The sequence below is a fragment of the Stigmatopora nigra genome, chromosome 3 (assembly GCF_051989575.1).
Source record: "Stigmatopora nigra isolate UIUO_SnigA chromosome 3, RoL_Snig_1.1, whole genome shotgun sequence".
NCBI lineage: Eukaryota > Metazoa > Chordata > Actinopteri > Syngnathiformes > Syngnathidae > Stigmatopora > Stigmatopora nigra.
In genome coordinates this window covers 11,886,486-11,908,027 of record NC_135510.1, presented here as the reverse complement: position 1 = coordinate 11,908,027, position 21,542 = coordinate 11,886,486, and the positions used below count along the sequence as shown (strand labels likewise).

The following is a 21,542-nucleotide window of genomic DNA, read 5'->3' as shown; positions in this document are numbered from 1 at the left end:
GTGTGTCTCGTGTATAGTTAGTGTGTGGTTATCTTGCAGTTCAGTTCAGATAAAATAATTGGCCTCACAAAAAAAGACTTGCTGCATGGCACAGCTTTTTGTAGAGATTGATCGTTTTCCATATTTAGAAACCTTTATTTTCATACACCCAGTGGCCCTATTTAATGCAGCTCAGTTGCCAGAGCCAGAAGCTCACTTGTAAACTGGGCACCTGTCGCTGCCAGTCAGTCACAGAACTGAAAATGACCACGTGGCACTGTCGAATAAGTAGTTGGAAACTGTCGAATTTGGCGTCATGGGTGTGTGTAACCTAAAACCTGGTGATCTCTAATGACAGGCTAGAGATTTGGTCTTGGGTTGACCTAATCCTAAAGGATTGAAGCGTGGCCAGAAAGCAAAACCAGCCTTTGGATTTTGCACTATTTTCATGTCTGATATAACGTCCACTCATTTGAACATGGAGCCTGTGGAGTCTGAAGGGAGCCCCAAGACTAGAGAGGAAGGTGAGAAACATTTCTAAACCTGTTCACTAATCCCAGTAGAATATTTAGAGTGCTCTGTGTGGTTACTTTTGCAGGACAGTCTCATAAAGTTTACATCCAGCTTTACACGTTAGCTGCAAACATCACAACATTAAGAAGATCGAGTCAAGTCTCGGTTGCCCTTTTGTAGATTATCACAAGTTTACACAAGCATAAAATGGCCTTCAAACACTGTTTTCATTGTTGTTGTAATATAGCATATTTATTTATACAAATACTTCTCCTGTTAACATGTTTCTTAATTTGACTGTTCAACAAAAGTACAATTTTGGCAGAAAAAAAGACTCCAGCTCTCCATCAGGCAACATTATTTTCAGTTAAAATATTTCTTCAAATTCTCGATTGTCACAAATTTAAAACAACATTTAGGAGTACACTAAATTATCACATTTTTTTTGTCTGGTATCTACATGATGTTGAAGGTTATGCTCTCTTGATGTAAAGTCTGCTTACCTGAAATAAGGAAAGTTCTAATTTTGGGATTGTGTGTTCTGTCCATGATGAACTCTAAAGTATTATTTACATCAAGTGTCACTGACTTGGGTATACTATGGGGGGCAATCATTTTAGTGTGTTGACATCAAATGTCTTTCTAATCGCTCCCTTTGATGCTCTTCCAATGTGGTTGGCCACCTCCATTTACCAAGGAGCCCTCCCAAATTAGCCTTGAGGAGGTTTCGAATGTGCTCACAAATCTGGAGGTTCATAGAAGCTGTTGATGGTGGAAACATTTTTTTGCTGGCAAATCTAGGTTTAATTACATTGTAGACCTTAAAAATCTGTGATTTATTTGTCATGTAGCAGTAACGTCAGATTACGGTTTAACATACAAATCTGTTTTAATACAAAATAAATGTGGAGAAAAAAATATGAAGTCAACTAACATGCACATTAAAGATGTTTATAATTATAATAATATTTTGATTTACTACTGATGTTTGTTGTTATCCCTAAGCGGCGTCTACTGCCAAAGAAGAACTTGCAAAAGCCATCCTAGCACGCCAGTACCACCCTTCTGTCATTGGCCCAGAGTCATGGGAAGGTTACATCTTCTCTAACCTGGAGATCCGAATTAAAGAATCAACAGACTTCTATGGAGCTGTACTCTGGCCCTCGGTATAATAGGCAGAACTGATCATAAATGCTGATTTCAAACTATTTAGTACCCCTCTCACCATTTAGGCCATGGTGTTGTGTCACTTCTTGGAGACCAACCGTGACGAGGACAACCTATTGGACAAGAACGTGATCGAATTGGGTGCAGGAACTGGACTCGTCTCAATCGTTTCAAGTCTTTTAGGTAATACAACACAACTTTGTTAAATTTCTACCGTGCATTTGTCATTTTTACATGTATGTAGTTCATCTGTCTTTTTCTTATTTCTTAAGGTGCCAAGGTTACTTCTACTGACCTGCCAGATGTGCTAGGGAATCTCCAGTACAATGTTACCTGCAACACAAAAGGACGGTGTAAATACACCCCTCTGGTAGGTGCCTTATAATAACTTTGGAAAGGCTAAGAATGATTTTCACCGTTTCTTTAAATCTGTCTTCCCTCAAATGCACTTAAATCTAATTTTGTTTGCTTACCATGTGCAGGTTACAAAGCTGGTCTGGGGTCCAGAGGTGGAACAAAAGTTCCCACAAAGCACGCACTATTTCGACTACATCCTGGCTGCAGATGTAGTGTACTCCCACCCTTACCTAGACCAACTCTTGGACACCTTCAGCCACCTCTGCCAGGAAAATACCCAGATTCTGTGGGCCATGCGTTTTCGTCTCGACCCAGAAAACAGCTTTGTGGGTCGTTTTGGTGAACGTTTCCACCTGGAGGAATTGTATGATCTTCCGAGTCTTAGCATCAAACTGTACCGAGCCTGGAAGAGAAAGAAGGGAACTACAGATCAAGAAGAAGCTCCCGTTGAAAACTTTACTGACTAAAAGTTTTTATTATGAGTCTTTCTGAGCTTGTTTACCCTTTTATATACCTCATGCTATAGATGATTGGGATAATCATACTACATATTCCTTTTTTTTGGAACACTTATTAAACAATATTGTGTTTTTTAAGATAAATGTTGTGTCTAAATTGTAATCAGATTAAAATATGCCCATAAAATTTACAAAGCACCCAATTTGGATTAGAAAAAGGAGTCTACCGTATCACAAATGTCCTTATAATACTCAAAAATATTACTAAATGTAGCAGAAGGGACATTTACCTTAATTTTGTTTTCAATTTTTTCACTCTGTACTTACCAAATGTACCCTTTATTAGTTTGATTTTCACTAGTAGTATTACTTGTATGAATACTAGTCTATAGTAGTATTGCAAATTTTATGCCAAAGCATCATTTGATAAGATAGTACTTTGTGAGTGTAGTCACTCTTTTGCCTCACTTCATTTTTTTGTATCTAAATCTTTTTATGACTACTTACTTGTGTGTGCATTTTATGGTGAAGCTTTACATTTTGTAATTGTAGAATTACAATAAAGGCATTCACCGCAATTCATTCTGTGTGTTTCTATCAGACAAAACGTGTTAAACAGGTTAAATGTGATGTTCATTTTCAAAATTAACTTTGGACTGAATTCAAAATCTCTTTAACGATCAAAAACCTGAAACAGTAAATATTGTATGTATTCTCTATATCGGAGGACCCGTGTTTCCTGCTCAGTACCCAAATATATATTTTAAAGAGGGGGTGGTTAAAGGCCTGAGTAACATGAACACAGACTCGAGAGTTCCAGCGACGTGCCAGCTGTCTTCCCCATCAAAGCTCAGATAAACTGTAATTTATGAATCATAAATCCCTCAAACCCCGTAATATCCCTTTGCTGGGTGGGCAGGTGATGGGCATAAACCTGGCCGCCGAAAAGAGCGCCACAGTGGCCCATTGGATTTAAGCGCAAAAGCTTTGTGATCCGACAAGACCAACAGGCTGTGCGTCTATTCATCAAAACAAACTCAACAGCTGAAAGCTATCCCAGTCCCTAAACACACACACACACACACACACACACACACACACACACACACACACACACACACACACCAAACAACATTGAATTGACTTGAAATGCCTTGAATTGAATGATGTTATAGTCATTAAACATGTAAAATGTGATTTAAAGCTTCACCACCAAGTGCAAATAACAACAACAAACAAACAGACAAATAAATAATAAAAAATAATTTAAAAAATGAATAATCAATAAATCAGTAATAATGCTTGGATCAAAGTGATGCTTTAGCATGAGCTATAGAATAGAATATATTCCAATAAAATACAATAGAATAGTTCTTTATTCATTCACAATGGAGCAAATTCACTAGCCATCGCAGCCTAGACAAAACATAGGCAAACACTAATATATATATAAATATGTATATAAATCACTGTCCAAATATTGGCACAATTTAGCAAGCTCAAATTGGTGTATATATTTTGTCGAGGTGTCCTACTTTTACCCCTTTGGGGGGCTGGCTGTGTGATGTAGTTACAAGCAGGCCTGATCCTGTTACTGTCAATATCTGGTGAAGAAACTGAAGCCAGGATCACGTTTTGAGGTACCTACGTTTAACCAATACAATTTGCGGTATCCAACCTCCTCATTCATCTGCTGTCACAACCTAGAAAAGAAAAAGAAACTTTAAAAAAATGAAAAAGGTTTCTTTTTTAAATATATATATACAAGGCCAATGTGTCACATAAATTCAAGTATTAACGACTGTTCGGTCGTATTTTTAGCTTGGCGAACTGATCTGAATCAGCCGTGTACAAAATACGCAAGATGTGGTGATCATGTACCGTGTTTAATACATTCTATTGAGGAAATGTAAGAGGTCTACCACAATGTTGGACGCAGGAAAAATAAACAGGAAGTAGAGTCCCTGCTGGGGTCATGACATCTTGAAAATTATCTTTGTATGTATGTGTGTGTGTCCACTGCTGCTTGTGTTTATTTATCAGGTCTTCAACTCTAAAAATACATGCATGCCCTTGCGATGATGATGATGATGATGCATGCCAATGGTGAAGATAGGAGTGTCCACTACGATGCTCGGGCAGATATCTGTGGATGTATACAAAAATTGCACATCAGAACTCTCCTGGGAGTAAAAAACTAAAGCAGGGGAAGCCAAATTTGAAGGTAAAATTGTCATGTTTTTGTATTATTGGGAAATGTTTTTCAGTTATGAGAATTTCTATTGGGAAAAAAATGGTTATTTGCTATGATAAAAAGCTAAAATGTCTCCTGGATGTCGTATGTATACTCAGTGATTATATACAAAAGTTTCTGGTGTAGTATTTCAGGTTGATTTATGAAATGAGCTTTTAAAGATTGCAAACATGTTTATCTGAAAAGGAAGGTGCTAAAATGAAATTAGATAACAGTACTTTTAAATTGTTTATCCTTACAAAAGTTGGAATGTGTTGAACAGAAAATATCCTGTATTATTATTACTTTTCCTCCAGAAGAAGTATACAAAGATTAGTTTTTTTTTGCTCTATAAAAGAACATTCAAATTCTAAATGAATATCCAAATAATAAAATAGCATCACTCCCTCCTAAAGTGCTTGTATATAATACAAATATACACTTTTGAATTTTTTCCATGTATTATTTTGCTTGTCAGAATCTACCACACATTTGATAGGAATATTTGTGAAAACATCGTAAAGATGGAGGAAGATGAAGTGCAGAAAGAGAAGATGGGTAAGCAAAAATGTCACAGAGGACCATGTGAAATTAGGCCAAAAGTCTATATAGTATTGTTTCCTTTATAGATGAGTCATGCAGGGACGTTGTCCCGAATCAGCAAAATCAAGGCTGGAAGCCGGGTTTCTTCTCTAAGACAGGTAAAGAGATGTATAACTACGTCGGGACAGAGATCGTCATCCAGGAGGCTTTCGACTCCTACGCTGGAATGATATGGCCTGCGGTGAGTCCCATTTTCAACCTCTGTGGTATTGTTCTTGCAAGTGTCATATTTTTGGTATAAATATCTGCAAGGCTTTGGCTCTCAGTCAGTACTTGGACTCCCATCGGACCCAGCTTAATCTGGTAGACAAGGCAGTCCTGGAGATTGGCGCAGGAACCGGCTTGTTATCCATCGTTGCCTCGCTCCTCGGTCAGTAAGATATACACCCACCCCCCACCCCTGGTGGTCTTTGTCCAATTTGTTGACGTCTCATGTACTCTGCAGGGGCCTGGGTGACTGCTACTGATCTTTCAGATGTTCTGGGGAACCTGAGATACAACCTGAGCAAGAATACTAGGGGACGCTGTAGACACACACCCCAGGTAGCCCCCCTGTCGTGGGGGTATGACCTGCAGCGTACCTACCCCACATCAGTCTATCGCTATGACTACATACTGGCAGCGGATGTTGTCTATCACCACAACTTTTTAGATGAGCTTTTGGCCACCATGAAACACTTCTGCAAGCCAGGGACTACTTTGATTCTAGCCAACAAGCTCAGAGTGGAGTCGGACAATGCGTTTATGGACAAATTTAAGAGGGTCTTTGAGACGAGATTGTTGGAAGAATGCGAGTCTTTGCAGATTTTAATGGCCACGTGCAGGGAAAGTGACGAGACAGAGAATTCTCTTGAAAAAGTTGGGACTGAAATGATCTCAGCTGAAGAGTTCACTGGTGAGTGTTTTTTTGATATTTGCAAAGATTCTCAATCTGGAAAATTGGAGTTCTAAATTCTATTGTAGAACAATGGTGGTGAACATGTGGCTCTCAAGCCGCATGTGGCTCCCGCCAAAATGAATGCTTTTTATCATATTTTGTATATACTGTGGCTCTTTGCCTCGTTTCATGTTTTTCTTATTTTTATTCTTTCTGACAACAAACCCAAATTCACCAGGGCCCATTAAAAACAAATAATAAATTATATTTTATGAAAAATTTGGCAAATTGGATTTTTTATGGTGCTTCTGAGGCAAAATTTTGAATTTTATCCAGCATTCTGCCGCCCTCAAAAATGATGGTCATCTTTTTATTGACACTGTCCAAGAAGTGAGTTGACAAACTGTACTTGCCTTTTAATTTTAAAAACAATCAAGTAATTTGATGTGGATTTAAGATTTTATTTCCTTTTTTTTCTTTAATTCAAGACCTACAAAAGTACAGTTGTTTTTAAAATGTTCTACTGATCCAAACTGACCAGAGTGGACTGTTCTATAGATCTTTGGAATGCCGAAATAATATTGTATTTTTGAGTTGTATACAACTGCGTTTCAGCTTTATTTTATACCCCCAGCTTAGAAAAAAAAATGGAAGAGTCCCTAACATATCAAGGATCTTGAAATTAAGACCACTATATCTAGATCAATAAACATTTATAAATGCATACCTCCCTTACAGTGTCAATCAAAATGTCCCTATTGTATTTGTACAGGCAGCATTCCTTAATGTACATAAAGATTTGTTGCATGAGTGTATGTTGATCCAGTCAATGTGATTTAGGAAGCGTGATTCAGGTCAAAGAAAAACAGGCTGAAAAGACGCCATCTTGGATCCCCGCCATCAACAGCGGCTTTGGAAAGGATGCATATCATTACGTGGGACAAGACATTGTGATACATCAATCTACAGATTTCTTTGGAGCGGTCAAGTGGTCAGCGGTGAGCATCCCTTTAAAACAATTTTCTATGAGGCTTCATCCTGTCAGTATGATATAGATATTGTGAGTCCTGGCTATGTTAATATGTATTATTGTTATTATGTCTTATTGTGTCTTTCTGCATTCCAATTTTTTTCCCAGGCACCTGTTCTATGTTCCTTCCTGGACAAGAACAGGCACATGGTAGACCTTCGGGATAAACAGGTCCTTGAACTGGGTGCTGGAACTGGATTGGTTGCCATCGTGGCCAGTTTGCTCGGTAAGCCACCAAAAGTTAAGTCCCCGCCCACACACGTCTGAATATGTGACCTTTTGTGACCTCAGGGGCTTTAGCCACGGCGACAGACTTACCGGAGATGTTAAACAACCTCAAGTCCAACGTGATGAGGAACACTCGAGGACGTTGCAAGTACACTCCCAGTGTGGTAGCCCTGCCCTGGGGTTCCCACACGGAGCTCGCCCAACATCGGTACGACTACATCCTGGCAGCAGATGTGGTCTATTGTCACGATTTCCTAGAGGAGCTGCTGGCCACCATGAAGTTCTTCTGTCAGCCAGGGACGAGTGTGATCTGGGCTAACAAAATCTGGATGGAGTCTGACCTCTCGTTTACGGACACGTTCAAGGAGACCTTTCTCATCACTTTGCTCCATGATGATGGGGAAATACAAATCTACATGGGAAAATGCAAAGAGGATAGTTAAGTATAAAGGAAATGTCATATGACAAATAATAGAAATGCTGTCACCTAAAACAATGGGCGTTTTTCTTTTACAATTTACAAAGAACAATTTGTGAATCAAGCCTATTAACATTCAGGTTATTGTTAGCACACTTTTTATTTTTTAATAATTAGGTTTAATAGAAAAACTTTTTAGTGGATTTTGACACATTGGAAACAGAAATTCCATTTAATACTTTAATAAAGGGAATGAGTGACAGTTAAAAGAACCAATATTTTTTTCAGGATGTAAATAGTTGTTGATTGTGCTACAAAAGGTGTGCCAATGGGCAATTGTATTTGTTTACAAATAGTTGGGACTCTAGGATTTGATATGTGGCATCTTTTTGGTTGCTTGCTGCAATAGTCAATAGAAGGAGGCTATGTAATATTTGACTGTGCCACACACATCATTACTAACAATAATGGTGTCACCAGTGAAAATTGCCGTTACATGTGAAAATAAATGTAATGTTCTTATTAGGTCTTGTTTTACTTGTTTTTGTTTTTTACACATTAAAGTCACCCTTGGACACCATACTAATACATTAGAGTACTAAATAAGTTAACCTTATTTGAGAAGAATGCAAAGTTGCTCATTTTCTTGGGTGGTCAAATGCTTAAAAAAATTATCCAACAATTACAGTATATTAATACAACTGGAAATTATTTTAAATGCTGAGCAAAAATATTGTGTCCTGTTTCCTGAAATGAAAATAATGACTACTATGTATGTTTTCGCTTGATTTTATTCATCAAGGTAAGTAATGAAAGTGAGGGTTGTTTTTTTTAACCAATATAAAAGGAACAAAATATTAAATACCAAATGTTTATTGGTCTTTACTAGAATTAATGAACAAAAAATACTGTCAGAAGGGAAACGAATATGTATATCCTTGACAGCAGCAAAGAAAAGACTGAGGCTTCAATTTGATGCCTGAGATGGACGGCATTCAGTTTGGTGGAATTTAAGGCCTTTTTTCCCCAAATAAACTGTCAATGGTAACAAGAAAACACAAAATAAACTGCAAATGCATGTCATCATTACAAAAGCAAAGGTTTGCCTGGCTTTAAAAAGCGACACCTAGTCAACATACTGTTAATCGTTTTTGTAATTGTCATTGTGGTGACCTAATTAAACAGAAGTAAAAATGTTATTAACAAACAAAGCCCAGTAAAACAAAACGTTGCTATGTCTCATAGAATCAAATAGATATTTTAAATAGGACAACAGCAGTGCAATGCCGAACATTAAAACAATATAACTGGCCATTAACAAAGACATCTTAGCCGCTTAGAGCCATTTTTCTTGGCAGATTCATTGTTGACAACAATATGGCATTGAATTGCATCAACAAATGTTTATGTCCTCTAAACAAATACAACCCCCAAGACTTAAATGTTACAAATTAGTAAAGAAATGGATGGAAAGTTGAAGAGTAAAATACATCCAAAGGTCAAACACCTGCAACATATGCAGCTTTGATTGCTAAAATAAAGTTGAGGTAAGATATTTTTAACATGCAAAATAAAAATGAACTCTCTCAAGAAAACTCACATTTTATCCTTCAGCTATGTTGACACTTTCTTATAAAAAAAAAAAGTCATTCACACTAATGATAAGTTTGACTTTTTGAAATAATTCAAGCTAAAATGACCTTCCAAACAAATAGGTGCTTCCTGAAATCCTACAAGACATGCATATGCAAAATACATCAAAGGGGGATATTACAGTATATACTTATTGCATCATACTATGCTTTGCAACGTGTGTATTTACATCTTTCGATTTCTGTGAACATTTGAAATGCTGCACAGAATACATCTGAAAGCGAAAAGTGAACGTGTACCAGCTAAGCTGGTTACCACCGTTGAGGTCCGTGAGGAGGTCATGCACGGTGGGCCGTGAAGGCAAAAGGGGGGGCCGAGGGGACGGCCATCCTGATGCTGAATCGAGTGTGGACTGATGAAAATAATAATAAAATAAATAAAAAGCATCAGCCAGCTCCATTTCATGCACATATTTTATCCTCTCCTCAGTAAAAGTTACGGTGATGCAAGGCACCACATTACTACTTCAGTTCTGAGGTCTGTTTATTTCAGTTAAAGTCAGATCCTAAACGTTGAAAAGAACTTTTCACGCTAAACATGGCACAAAGATGTGGGGGCAATTCCCTGATGTCCTTGAAATGTTAAAAACTAAAGGAAAATATGAAGAAAAAGAAGTGTGAAGTGCTATCTATAAGCGTAAAGGTATTGATGAAAGCTGCTGACCGAAGAATCCAAGAAAGCCTAAACTACAGAATGGTCCAAAAACAGCTCAAAAACGGTCCATTAATTGAATTGTTTGTCTGTGCTGCTGGTGGCACTTGAATCAAAAGAGATGCTTAATGAGTGCTCTTGGGAAGAAGAAAAAAAATGCTAGCTCCAAACTGCCCTTTCCATGGAAAAAAAAAACAGTCATTTCTTCAGATGACCCTGAGGGGTGAAACTGATGCTTCAGTGTGTTTAATTTTTTTTAGAAGGGACTGTAGTCTGCAGGGTACATAACTGGGAGCCAGTTTTCAGTAAAGTTGGCACAGTGCATCCATTTTAGGTTCCTCATTAGCTGGAAAACAAATAAATAAATAAGTGAGTATCAGCAGAAATGTTAAGTGGAGGTATTAATTTTTTTAGAATTCTCATACTTGGATGCAATTCCTCATGTTCTCTTTGCTGGGCTTCTCCTCCACCATTTTGGAGGTGTATTTTAAGGCTCTGCCATACATTTTGTTTACCAAGGCATGTTTGTAGGAAAACATCAGCACCTGTAAGTAATAAAAGCATGGTTTCATTCAAAAGCAACCAAAAACAAAAAGAGATCCAGTTTGAAGTCAAGCTTAACACAAACAACAAGGGGGGGGGGGGGGGGGGGGGGGTAAAAAGAATTCAACTCACCTTCGAGTCAGTCAGCTCCGCCCACTTTTGGACCTCCCAGAAGGTTTCCATCAGACTGTTGGCCAAGATCTGCGGCGCATCGTCAGACGCGCTCACCTCCTTATCGCCGACTTCCTCGTTTGCGTTGGTTTGGACGGTAGCAACGGCGCCGGCGCTATCCTGAGGTGCGGTGGTCACGAGCTGGTCAGCCAGAGCGCAGCCCTTCCTGCACAGGGCATCTAGCAGAGATGACCTCTGCTTCTCCATATCACTGAAACAGAGTGCACGAGGAACAATTGGCGGTAGTCCTTTTTCACAAATGCGAGGAACGTTATTGTTGGTCTACAAATGTTACTGTACTGTACTTGCATTATTATTTTTGTTTAATGTACACATTTAAAGGGAGCCTCAAGTGGAAGTGCCTATAATCAGTTTGATGTAAGCACTGGGTCTATTTGATGTTACAGATTATTATCTGCTGCTTGTGAAGTTCTGTCACGGCCTGCAATCCGAACACTAACTAACATTGGATGACCAAAAAATTGGCTGATTAGCCGGTCAATTGTTAAGTTATTATTAAAATGAAACGTCGTGCTTTTTGATGATAATTTTGCATCTTCTTTTTTTAGAACAAGGCAAACTGTTTAAGTTATCCAACTTCAAATTATTTTACCAGAATATTTCCCCATCTCTTTAACCTAAGTTACAGAGAACAGACATTTGTATTGCTGGACCGTGTCTGTTTGTTGCAGGCTTGGAGGGAGAGGCAACTTAATGTGCATAAGTTATAGGAAAGTCACATACATCTTAATTGAAGCAGCATCAGGTCGGGGATCCGTCTTCAGGGTGAAGTAAACAGCCAGTGCTGTCTGATCAATGTGGGAGATGACCGTGTCGGCGGCTGAGACCACTTCTCCGAGACGTTTTGCACGCTCCTAAGCAGACAGTCAATGTTAGATTCAACTCATTACTGCAGGATTCAAAATAATCATTTAATGTAGGATGCAAAGTTTGGTTTGTTCTGTAATCCAAATCATTGAGCAGACATTTGTCAGTTTTTTACATTAGTTTGTTTCTTCATTTATTTTGTTATAATGTTGAGCAAATTCAAGCAAAGGTTCAGTTAATTGTTCATTCAGAAATAGAAAGTTTGGATAGTACTCAAATAAACAATTTAGCCCATTCCCTTACTGAGGAAAAGCATGACAGGTCATTTACCTTTTCAGAGTCCAGCTGATGTAATCTTTGCACATGTAGTGGAAGGTAATCTGAATACTTTTCCTTCAGCTCATCATAGATTGAGCAGGAATCCAACCTGACAACAATGGTTTTATATGAAATAAATGGCTTCATGAACAATTACGATTCCCACCCCTCCAAAAGTCTCACTTTGTCATCCACTGAATTTTTAAGTCCCTCATGGCTTCGGCAAACTCCTCTTTGACGTCTTTCTCTTTGTCAGTATCCTTGTCTTTCTCCTTCCCTCCATTCTTGGCTTTGTTGGGTGTGGGTATTAGGTGGTAGATGACTGAAACAATGTCCTGCACAAACACACATTACATACAAATTAACATATGAAAGTCTAACTCCCATACCATACAAAAACAAACATTACAAGCATCTTGAATCATTCACATCAGTTAACTATTTCAGTAGCATTGACAATAATAGACGCATCAGAATCATCGGGCAAGCTGCGGCTCCAGAGCCGCACGTGGCCCTTTAAATTTAAATGACTGTCAATGACAGCCAATGAGAGCAGTTGAGACATGTATATCGTGGATCAAATATCATAAAAAGAAAAATGAGAACAATGCAACTAGAAATTCTGGACACAAGCGTAGGAATATGGCACCCTTCACCATGTCTGATGTTGCAATCGGACCTCAGCTAGAACCAAGCATTGAATCAAAAATCTAACTCAAATTCAATAAAGTAATAGCCCCATTTATATTTCAAGAAAGCTTGCTTATGAAAAAACAACAGTATTGAGAAGAAGGGGGAAAAATTGGTGTTTATAACCTCAATAATCATTTTACTCACCAACAAAAGTCCAACATTTTCAAAAGTTTCAGACATTGAGATAGTGATGACAGATCGAATAAAAATAAAAACAAGAACGAAGGCACCTCCACAAGTTATGAGTATGAGAGCAGTCAGCGCTCAGTTCCACAAAGTTTCTAGCTCATTCAGTACCTTTTTAAACTTTCTTTGTCGTTTTGCAGAGGACTGCCCCTGGTGGTCAGAATAACACACAGTAAGGAAGAGACAACATAAGCATACCAAAATTGATTATTATTATTAATATTATCTTTACATTGTGCTCTCACTTATGGATTGGAAATCCAGCAATCTACCTGTTCAACATGAACTTAAAACGAAACCTTCAAATTTCATCGCTGCCACGCGCCTACGCTTGGATCCACTGAAATGAACACAACTATAAACAAAAACAACAAACACTAGGGCGTACCTTCAAAATAAAAATGTAGTTCAGCGTCAACAATGGCTTTTGCATTTTTTACATTTTGGATTTAATAGTATGACTAAATTGTTTTCATGCAAAATGAAAAATGGAAGACACGCAACTATACAAATAACCATAGTGATGTTCGTCAGCTTCGGGCCCTAAAACGATATGGTACTGTAAGGCAAAACACATAACAGCGATGGTTTCTGAAACCATTAACGTTGAACACAATCCACCATAGATGGATGAAAGAGCCCGTTGCAAAAAAAGGAGCCATTTCTAAACACCACCCAGAAGCATAGGAATTTGTCATTGAAGACGTATTCACACCTGCCCTGTTTGGTCCGGACTCAATCTACGAAGTTGCTTGCAATTGCAAAGATATCGCACCAAAAAACAAAAGAAAGCAAACAATGGACTATAGTTGTGTGACCTAGCTGTTAAATACAATATGGAGAAGTGTTCTCTGCTCAGAAGAATTACAATTTGCAGTTCCCTGGAACTAGGGGCAAAAAGAAAAAAACCTTTCCTTGCTCTTTTGGAACTTGTTGCATCTAAATTGCACTTCTAAATTAATGATATATTATTTTAAAAAGCAAGTTTATCCGTTTGAACATGTCTTTGTAGTGTATTCAATTAAATATGGGTTGAACATGATTGGGAAATCCTTGTATTCTCTTTAACACAATGTTCCAACTATACTTTGAAACTGGGGCCATAATATCTTCACCCATTTCCAGATGAAGAGCAAAAACATGTTGGCGAGTCAAGTTACCGCAGCAATACGACTAATATTGTGACATCGATTTATAACATAAACCAGCAAAACCAGATGGGTTGAGGCAGATGGGAAACAGGTGAGTTACAGCGGATCTCAGGCAGATGACTAAGGGTGGAAAAAATGAAACATGCAAAAAAAGGCAGAGCCAATATAAACCCCCGATTCTTGACAGCAACAAACGACAAACTCTTAAAAGAGAAACAAATGCTTTGTGGATTAAATAGAATTCTAAAATGTCATTCTCAGGATCTTGTAGTGATCTTTCCTAATGTCACATTTTAGTAGCCAAAATTAAGTTGGAGATATTGAGAAGGACTGAGTACTGATTTGAAGAACAGATACAATAAAAAGCAAAAAAAGCTGAAATAACTCACTGCTTTCTTCCCATATTCACTCTTCGCCACAACAAGAGACCCTGAAAGATAGCATCCCGGACTTGTGCCTTTTGGAATCCTGAAGAGAAAGGAAAAGCAAGCGTTTACTAGATAGGAGGTTCAATGGTTGGTCTCGTGCAACTCATAAGAACAAATATGTTTGTTTCTTTTGGTCATTTGCGCCTAAAAATGACTTGATTCACAGATATGTTCACTACAGTTTTAACGTACTTGTCATCTGGCAAGGCTGTGACATAGAAGCTTTGTGTGGACCCTGGTGACAGAGTAACAGAATTTGCTTTTTTCTTGGCCATGAGTGCCACTCGGTGTGTCTCGTAGACATCGGGGCTAAGGGTGGCAGATAGGCGATGGGAGACGACAAATGGCAGGTCTTTAAGGCGCTCTAGTTCACTGGACAACTCATGGCGTGCCTGCAGGCGCACCGTGTAGTCACCCTTTTCCAACTTGAGAGAATACTGATGAAAAAGAGCAATTTGTTTTGTAAAATATTTAGACCCCACACAATTGGGCTTGCAAAAAGAATGGTGTACGTAGACATGTTAAACGACCTGATGTGGATAGGCATCCCCTGAACCCAGTAGTCTTTTGTTTTGATCGAACAGCATCCACAGCTGACTGTCAAACTCAGACTCATAGAGAAGCTCACATAGCAAGGGACAGCTGGGGGTAACCTCGCCGCTCTTTGGCTGCACAAAGTGTGAAAATTAAGAATGCAACAAGACTTAAAATCTACACATGTTGTGTGGTCATGTCTTTTGGAATACCTGGTGAAAACAATAAGTGAGAATAATCTCGTAAAGTTGTCTGTTGTTAGGCAGGACATCCCTCCGTCCCAAAGGCTTTATCTTTGAACTTATGGGTCTGGATGACAGGAAAATATTTAAAAAATTAAAATGGCAACTTACAGTAATAAAATTAGAAATAAGGTATCAATTTACCTGAGAGGCTGAACCCAAGATTTGAGGGTGATAGTCGGAGACACTTCCTCATACCTCAATGGTGATGATACTTCAAAATTTGTAACACCCTCTGATGCATGCTAGTCAAAGACAGACATGGATGAGTCACTTTAATTGTGTCTAAAATGTAATAGTCTGCTTATCTGGGGTATACATGTGTCTCACTCACAATGTGTAGAGGTGAAGGAGAAATATGGAGGCCGTGGAATGAGATGTTGTAGTCAACTGTGACATCTCCCAGGCTTGCCCACCAACGTGCAATGCACAGTTCAACAACCTTGCCTGACTGGAATAGGTGGAAACAAAAACTAAGCGATTAGTAACCCAAACCTGATTTTCAATTTGAAATACATTGTGTTCCTAACGGTATTTTTGTTTTTTATATGTTTAGACAGAGCAAATAATTACACCACTAAAATGTACACACCAACACAGAAAAGGCCTCAGTTAGTGATCCTTTTTCCAAGAGTGATGAAAACTTGTAGAATTCATTAGCTCGGTAAGCTTTCTGTTTGACGAGGTGCACCGCATGCAAAACAAACTTTGAGGACACGTCTCCAGAATGAGAAGTCAGCGTGATCTCTGCAAGGTAAAAAGCAGGATACAAAGGAGTGAATGGTGAATACCAGAAAACATAGGCAGAGCTTTGTTTAGAAGGAGAATAGTGTTATAGCTTTTTTTTCCCCCTTTTACTCTAACCACTACCAACCTGCCCAGGAGGCTCCTTCAGGCACAGTGATGAAGTGGCGTTTTATCTGTCCAGGTCTGAAGTGGACTTCTTTGAAACAAAGCTCGTAGTTACGATTTTCTGTTATCCTGTTGGACAGAGAGGGAGAGAGAAAGACAAAAGAGCACAGTGATAATAAAACCTTCACAAAACTGATACTGAGAGGATGAGCCATAAAAATGTAGCACCTTACTTGGTTGGAATAATAACTGTGATGGGGACTCGAAACAGCGGCCCACAGCCAGGTGCTGCTGTGTCATAACCACATACCTGGAAAAAGAAGTGAACAGAATTAACTGTCATGTCAGCGTGTAGGATCCCAACTCTTTGTGCCTACCTCTGTGTAATGCACACCTTCCCGCAGGCCCACGGGATCCACACGGACATTGACATGACGACATTGGTTCATCAGCTCTAGATGAGCTGGGCACTGAACCCACGGTGCAGAGCAGGTGAGGGCCAAGTGGAGCTGCAAGGATATCCGCTCAGTGTTTTCTGAATTTTAGCCAGAATAAACACAATTTGAAATAGAAATCAAAATCACAATATAAAATAGGCAGTTCAGCCATGCTACTTTTCACTATGCGAATATAACACAATAATAAACTTGCACAAAGATGGATAGATAATGTTAAAGGGGAAAATACCTGTGTTTTCTGGAAAGACTGGTTCTATTCCTACTCCGTGATCTGAGGGTGACAAAAGGTGCGCTGGTTCCCTGAGGTAGATGCCCCTCTGTGAACCCACAGTGACTATGAATCCCAGATGCCTAGTGGGTGAGGAGGCGTTTTGTATGAGGTAGTCCAATGCCTTGTCCACCTACCAAAAGTAGATTATATAATCATTGCACACAATACAATATATTGAGGAAAAATGAGAATAAGAGAGCATTCGGCTGAAAGTCACCTGAATAATTCCATGGCCTTGTGCAAAGACCTCAATGTCATCGACCTTCAGAGCTGTGTTTTCCAGCGCTCTCCTCACTCCAGGAACAGAAGGGTGAATCCCCTGCTGTTTTAATCCTGTAACACACAAAGAAGAATAACAAACCTTATTATTAACTGCGGGAAGCACTGATGTTTACAATGAACCCACCAGAGAGAATGAGAGCGATGCCTCCACAAGCGTTGGGAGATGACATAGATGTCCCATTCATTAGCTGGGTACCACGAAGTGTCCAGTTGGGGACAGATGCAATAGCGCCTCCAGGGGCACTTATGCTGACCCCGAGTGCACCGTCTGTACTAGGGCCCCTGGAGGACCAGGTGTACTGATTGGGGGGCAGCTTCTCCCTCAGGGAATACTCAGCCACCATCATGTCTGGGGTCACGTAGGCGCCAACACCTAAGCAGAGGAAGTATAATGTGAAATTTTTCCAAGTATTTCTTGGATTTTACACACATAATACTCAAGTTATTGTGGTCATATGTACCAGGATTTGTCAGTGCCTGGGAGTTTGCTTTAAATATGTATAAAAATAAAAAAAATAATTTAAAAAAACATTTTAAAAAGCACTTCAGATTTACCAATGACACTGCTGGTTGTTCCTCCGGGACATCCGACTGTTGAGAGGCAGGGACCGTTGTTACCTGCACTTGAAACAAATATGACATTGTGCTTCTGGACAGCCTCAGTGATAACTTCACAAATCCGCCTAGGGAAAAAATAAATAAAGATGACACAACAAATGAAAATCATTTCATGTATAGACTTTTAGATTTTTCAACTTAACAACACATACCCTGAATTGGGCCAGTGGGTGGCTTCTCCATAGCTGTAGTTAACAAGGTCACACTTGTAGTTGATCACTTCAATCATCTTGGAATTGGAATAAGATGGTCAACATGAAAATAGCATAGAAAATGAATGCTTGATTGTCAATGGAGAAAATGATATATTTTTAAATATTAGTTGCATACCGCTCGAATAAGTCCTGTGCCTGTTTCCATGGTACTGAGTCGGGTATCTCCAATCTTCAGAGCTAAGATTTGGGCACCAGGTGCGACCCCATTACGCTCTGGTTCTTCTGGGAAGTACCCTGCTGCAATGCTTGCGACATGTGTCCCATGAGCCCCTTTCAAAACAGAAAAAAAGTCAATTTGGGGCTCTTAGACATTTGCAAAATTCACTAGACACACAGTGATTGATGCTAAATGATAGCAGGTTTTCACATACTTTACCTCCACTAGTGACGATGCAGAGTGTGGTTCCCTCATCATAAATATTGACAGAGTAGTTTAACATTTCAGCATTTCCTAATGTCGCATACTCTTGTGACTCTTTGTAGGATCTTAAGACGATGCACTGCGACAATTCCCCACACTCGGAGGTGTCCATTACAGCCCTGAATAAGAAAGCAAAAACTTTAGGTCTTCCTCAAGTATATAAAAACATTCACATTTACCTCCAGGTGACACCATCATGCCAAAGAACACAGTCATATACAGGGCCAGGATCACTATATTTCTTTTCTAAAGAAACCAGCAACTCTGATTGACTTTGCAACTCTTCCTTCTGTAACTTCTCCACCTGGAGACATAAATATGGATAAATGGCATGTGAAACTTAGGCATGTTAAATAGCATTGCTGCCATTGATCCCCCCTGTTACCTGGGATGGAGTTGGGTGTGAGAGATCAAAATCTTCTGTCCTGCGACAAGATTCAGCTATCGCTGCTCTATGTGCTGGATCCCACATCTTCTCCTTCCGCTCTTTCTGGTAGTATACGGCAAAGAAACAAAAGTAGAGCAGAATTTTTGCTGGTGCAAGAAGACTGTCCTATTATCTGCATCATTTGAATTATGGTCGCTTTGAAATGCTTTCAAAAAGAATTAGGAATGCACCAATAAATCTTTTCTTACCAAGTGCTAACATTGAGGACTTGTTATTACAGTGTACTGGTACTTGACATCTTGCATTTATGATGGAAAAGTGTATTATATCAATTATATATATTTGACAAACAAAAACCATCCTTACCCCCCGTGTATTTCACACAAATATTGTACTCTTTAAAGGTTGCAATTTGACACTAGAACACAAAATATATGACAACTAAAAGATTCCAAGAAAAATGTTAATGCCCCTGTTTTTTTTTCAGAATAGTACACAGAAATAAACACGTACACTATAATGAATAAAGTATAACTAGACGCAGTTCATGTAGATGTTACATGACTGCTGGTGTAAATAAGACGGTCGCCTGCATTGTACATACAGTAAGCCAGGAGGAATATAAAATGAACAAAATATTACTGACCATGTGAAAAGATACCCAGTACTACATTTTCCTACCTGTATTCTTTCTTTAAGGGCCTTAGGGAAGAACTCGTAGCCATTTTTAACTCCAATGTGATACTTCCCTGATGGGTTGACCCAAGCAGAAGGGATCTGGTTGACATAAAACGATACAGTATAAGGCACACTGCCTTGTCTGTTGATATAAACTAATAATACCCAAACTGTACTGTTTAGTTTAGTAACTAGTGATCATCTACAAACCTTCAGTATTCGACCAGAGAGACCAGTTATTGTCCCTTCTTTTGGTTCCACCACTGTGGACATGTTCACGTCACCACTGCCTGTTGTATCAATGATATCAACAATCTTTGGCTTCCCATCAGTTGTCACCTGAATATGAAAAGACAAATAAGTGACAAATCAGTACTTTAAAAAATTAATAAATAACCATTTGGATAATTAGCATTATGATACCCATGGATTTCAAGATTGCTGTGGTTTATACATGCATAAATATGGCGCATTAATTGAAAAGTATAATTTATTAAAATGTAAGATTAGATTTAGGGGTTGATCGCAATTATTTGGTGGATTAAATCCCACTTGAACAGAGACATCGTTCATTTTAAAAAGGGATTTAGATCGGTGTAATTGAAATAATGGAATCATTGGCACATTACGTTATAAAGTTGCGACAATTTGCAGAATGTTTACGTCACAATAAAAACAATGGTTTGAACCGTGAGTACTGTTTTCCAACGGTATGTCACAACCTCAATATATAATTTTATATTTCGTTTATATTTATAATGATCAAAACAAAATATAAAAACTTAAGACAGTCAATGCAGTGAGTCACTTTCCATCTGCTACGCTATTGTGCAAGAAGGCTAACTAGGTGAACGTTCGCCAATTAGTAGTACGTTGCTTTACAAAAGTAAGGTTATTGACAAGTGAATACTTTGTTGCTTCTTTATGCAACGGAAGCTGTCATCCCTATTTTGAATAGAAAACACTCTGTTTGCTTATCATAGCAAGTGAGCTTGCTAACTAGCTCGTGACTGTACAGATTATGTGGCCTTTCGCTTCATTTGCACAGTTAGCTTGCAGCTAACTACCGTTGTGGAGACTTGGGAAATCGAACCTGCATGCCGGGCGCCCCTGGGTCGACGCCCGTATCCATGATCGCGATGAGAACCCCTCGGCCATCGCATTCAGGAAATCGGTTTAGGTAGCTGGCGGCACCCGTCTCTTTTTTGGGAAGCAATCCGTGGAAAGGGAACGGCTCTTCTGTCGAATGGGTAGCCATGACGAGAAGAGCGACTGTGACAGCGGCTAAATGGGAAGAAAAGGCGTGCACAGTTGGACTCGAGCAGCGGAGCGGAAGATTCGTTTAAAGGACACGTAGTCGGCACGTGACGTGACTATCCACTTCGTCTTTACTCAACGTAAGGGAACATACTTGAAACACATTTTATCAACTCGTAATGTCAAAATGACAAATGCCTAACTACAAGAGTTGACTTAAAATAACTAAATGACATTGAAACATGTATATATTAATTGTCAGCCCCATTCAAATTAATTAGACCATTAGCAGCAGTGAATTTTTTTAACAACCAATGCTATCGTTTGCATAATTTTTCTCACGAGATGAATGACAAGTTAATTCATATTTTTGCGTTGCATGCTTTTCTAGTAATATCACAAGTCGCCACTAGGTGGCGCCAAATCTCTACGCGCTATCAAATTAAAAAAGCTATAAAGTAAAGTATTGAGGTCCAAAAAAAGACGGTGAACGCCCTATTTCAAAATATGTGGAAGCATTCATTCATTTTCTGAACTTGCTTATCCCCAGAAGGGTGCTGGAGCCCATCCCAGCTAACCACGAGCACCAGCAAGGGACACCCTGGGCCACTTGTTATAATATAAAACACTGGTCTGGCAGTAAGAGAATTGAAGCAGGAATAGTGGCTACAGTGAACACTTTAATGGGATCCAGAAGAATATTTATTTTCACAATCAATCAGCCTAACATGCATGTTTCTTTTGGGATGTGGGAGGAAACTGGAGTACCCAGAGAAAAACCCACGCAGGCACAAGAAGAACATAATGACAGAGTAATAAGGTGTAAGGAGGAAATAGTATG

General features: G+C 39.0%; 3 protein-coding genes across 4 annotated transcripts; 2 read left to right on the top strand and 1 right to left on the bottom strand.

The window, feature by feature from the left end:
• The first annotated feature begins 337 nt into the window (after positions 1-337).
• Positions 338-2,990, top strand: mettl21e (methyltransferase like 21e). Its single transcript, XM_077712508.1, has 5 exons — positions 338-503; positions 1,498-1,658; positions 1,725-1,842; positions 1,932-2,029; positions 2,142-2,990. The coding sequence occupies exons 1-5, from the start codon at positions 428-430 to the stop codon at positions 2,481-2,483; spliced, it is 795 nt and encodes a 264-aa protein (XP_077568634.1). The 5' UTR covers positions 338-427; the 3' UTR covers positions 2,484-2,990.
• Positions 2,991-5,231: 2,241 nt separating this feature from the next.
• mettl21ca (methyltransferase 21C, AARS1 lysine a) lies at positions 5,232-7,927 on the top strand. Its single transcript, XM_077713057.1, has 7 exons — positions 5,232-5,265; positions 5,337-5,491; positions 5,563-5,680; positions 5,756-6,205; positions 7,028-7,185; positions 7,326-7,443; positions 7,509-7,927. The coding sequence occupies exons 1-7, from the start codon at positions 5,232-5,234 to the stop codon at positions 7,886-7,888; spliced, it is 1,413 nt and encodes a 470-aa protein (XP_077569183.1). The 3' UTR covers positions 7,889-7,927.
• A 793-nt stretch (positions 7,928-8,720) lies between these two features.
• tpp2 (tripeptidyl peptidase 2) lies at positions 8,721-20,777 on the bottom strand. 2 transcript variants are annotated; one of them, XM_077712487.1, is made up of 29 exons: positions 20,538-20,777; positions 19,655-19,783; positions 19,448-19,543; positions 18,764-18,868; positions 18,558-18,682; positions 18,334-18,497; positions 18,073-18,227; positions 17,895-17,971; positions 17,680-17,807; positions 17,249-17,497; positions 17,060-17,175; positions 16,801-16,972; positions 16,491-16,648; positions 16,347-16,423; positions 16,136-16,242; positions 15,854-16,008; positions 15,596-15,712; positions 15,406-15,506; positions 15,232-15,328; positions 15,016-15,153; positions 14,678-14,922; positions 14,447-14,525; positions 13,018-13,056; positions 12,211-12,362; positions 12,040-12,136; positions 11,626-11,756; positions 10,843-11,092; positions 10,593-10,712; positions 8,721-10,513 (listed from the first exon to the last, which is right to left on the bottom strand). In XM_077712487.1, the coding sequence occupies exons 1-29, from the start codon at positions 20,700-20,702 to the stop codon at positions 10,424-10,426; spliced, it is 3,834 nt and encodes a 1,277-aa protein (XP_077568613.1). In that variant the 5' UTR covers positions 20,703-20,777; the 3' UTR covers positions 8,721-10,423. The 2 variants fall into 2 exon arrangements, with proteins under 2 accessions (XP_077568613.1, XP_077568614.1); XM_077712488.1 differs by lacking the exon at positions 13,018-13,056 and having other exon boundaries at positions 20,538-20,776.
• Positions 20,778-21,542: the final 765 nt, after the last annotated feature.

Coding starts and splice junctions, on each gene's coding strand:
- mettl21ca (XM_077713057.1), top strand. CDS start 5,232: ATGGAGGAAGATGAAGTGCAGAAAGAGAAGATGG. Junction 5,681..5,755: donor CATCGTTGCCTCGCTCCTCG/GTCAGTAAGATA, acceptor TGTACTCTGCAG/GGGCCTGGGTGACTGCTACT. Junction 7,444..7,508: donor CATCGTGGCCAGTTTGCTCG/GTAAGCCACCAA, acceptor TTGTGACCTCAG/GGGCTTTAGCCACGGCGACA.
- tpp2 (XM_077712487.1), bottom strand. CDS start 20,702: ATGGCTACCCATTCGACAGAAGAGCCGTTCCCTTTCCACGGATTGCTT. Junction 18,683..18,763: donor CACACCCAACTCCATCCCAG/GTAACAGGGGGG, acceptor TTATGTCTCCAG/GTGGAGAAGTTACAGAAGGA. Junction 15,329..15,405: donor TCTTGGGTTCAGCCTCTCAG/GTAAATTGATAC, acceptor CCTGTCATCCAG/ACCCATAAGTTCAAAGATAA.
- mettl21e (XM_077712508.1), top strand. CDS start 428: ATGTCTGATATAACGTCCACTCATTTGAACATGGAGCCTGTGGAGTCT. Junction 504..1,497: donor CCCCAAGACTAGAGAGGAAG/GTGAGAAACATT, acceptor GTTATCCCTAAG/CGGCGTCTACTGCCAAAGAA. Junction 1,843..1,931: donor AATCGTTTCAAGTCTTTTAG/GTAATACAACAC, acceptor TTATTTCTTAAG/GTGCCAAGGTTACTTCTACT.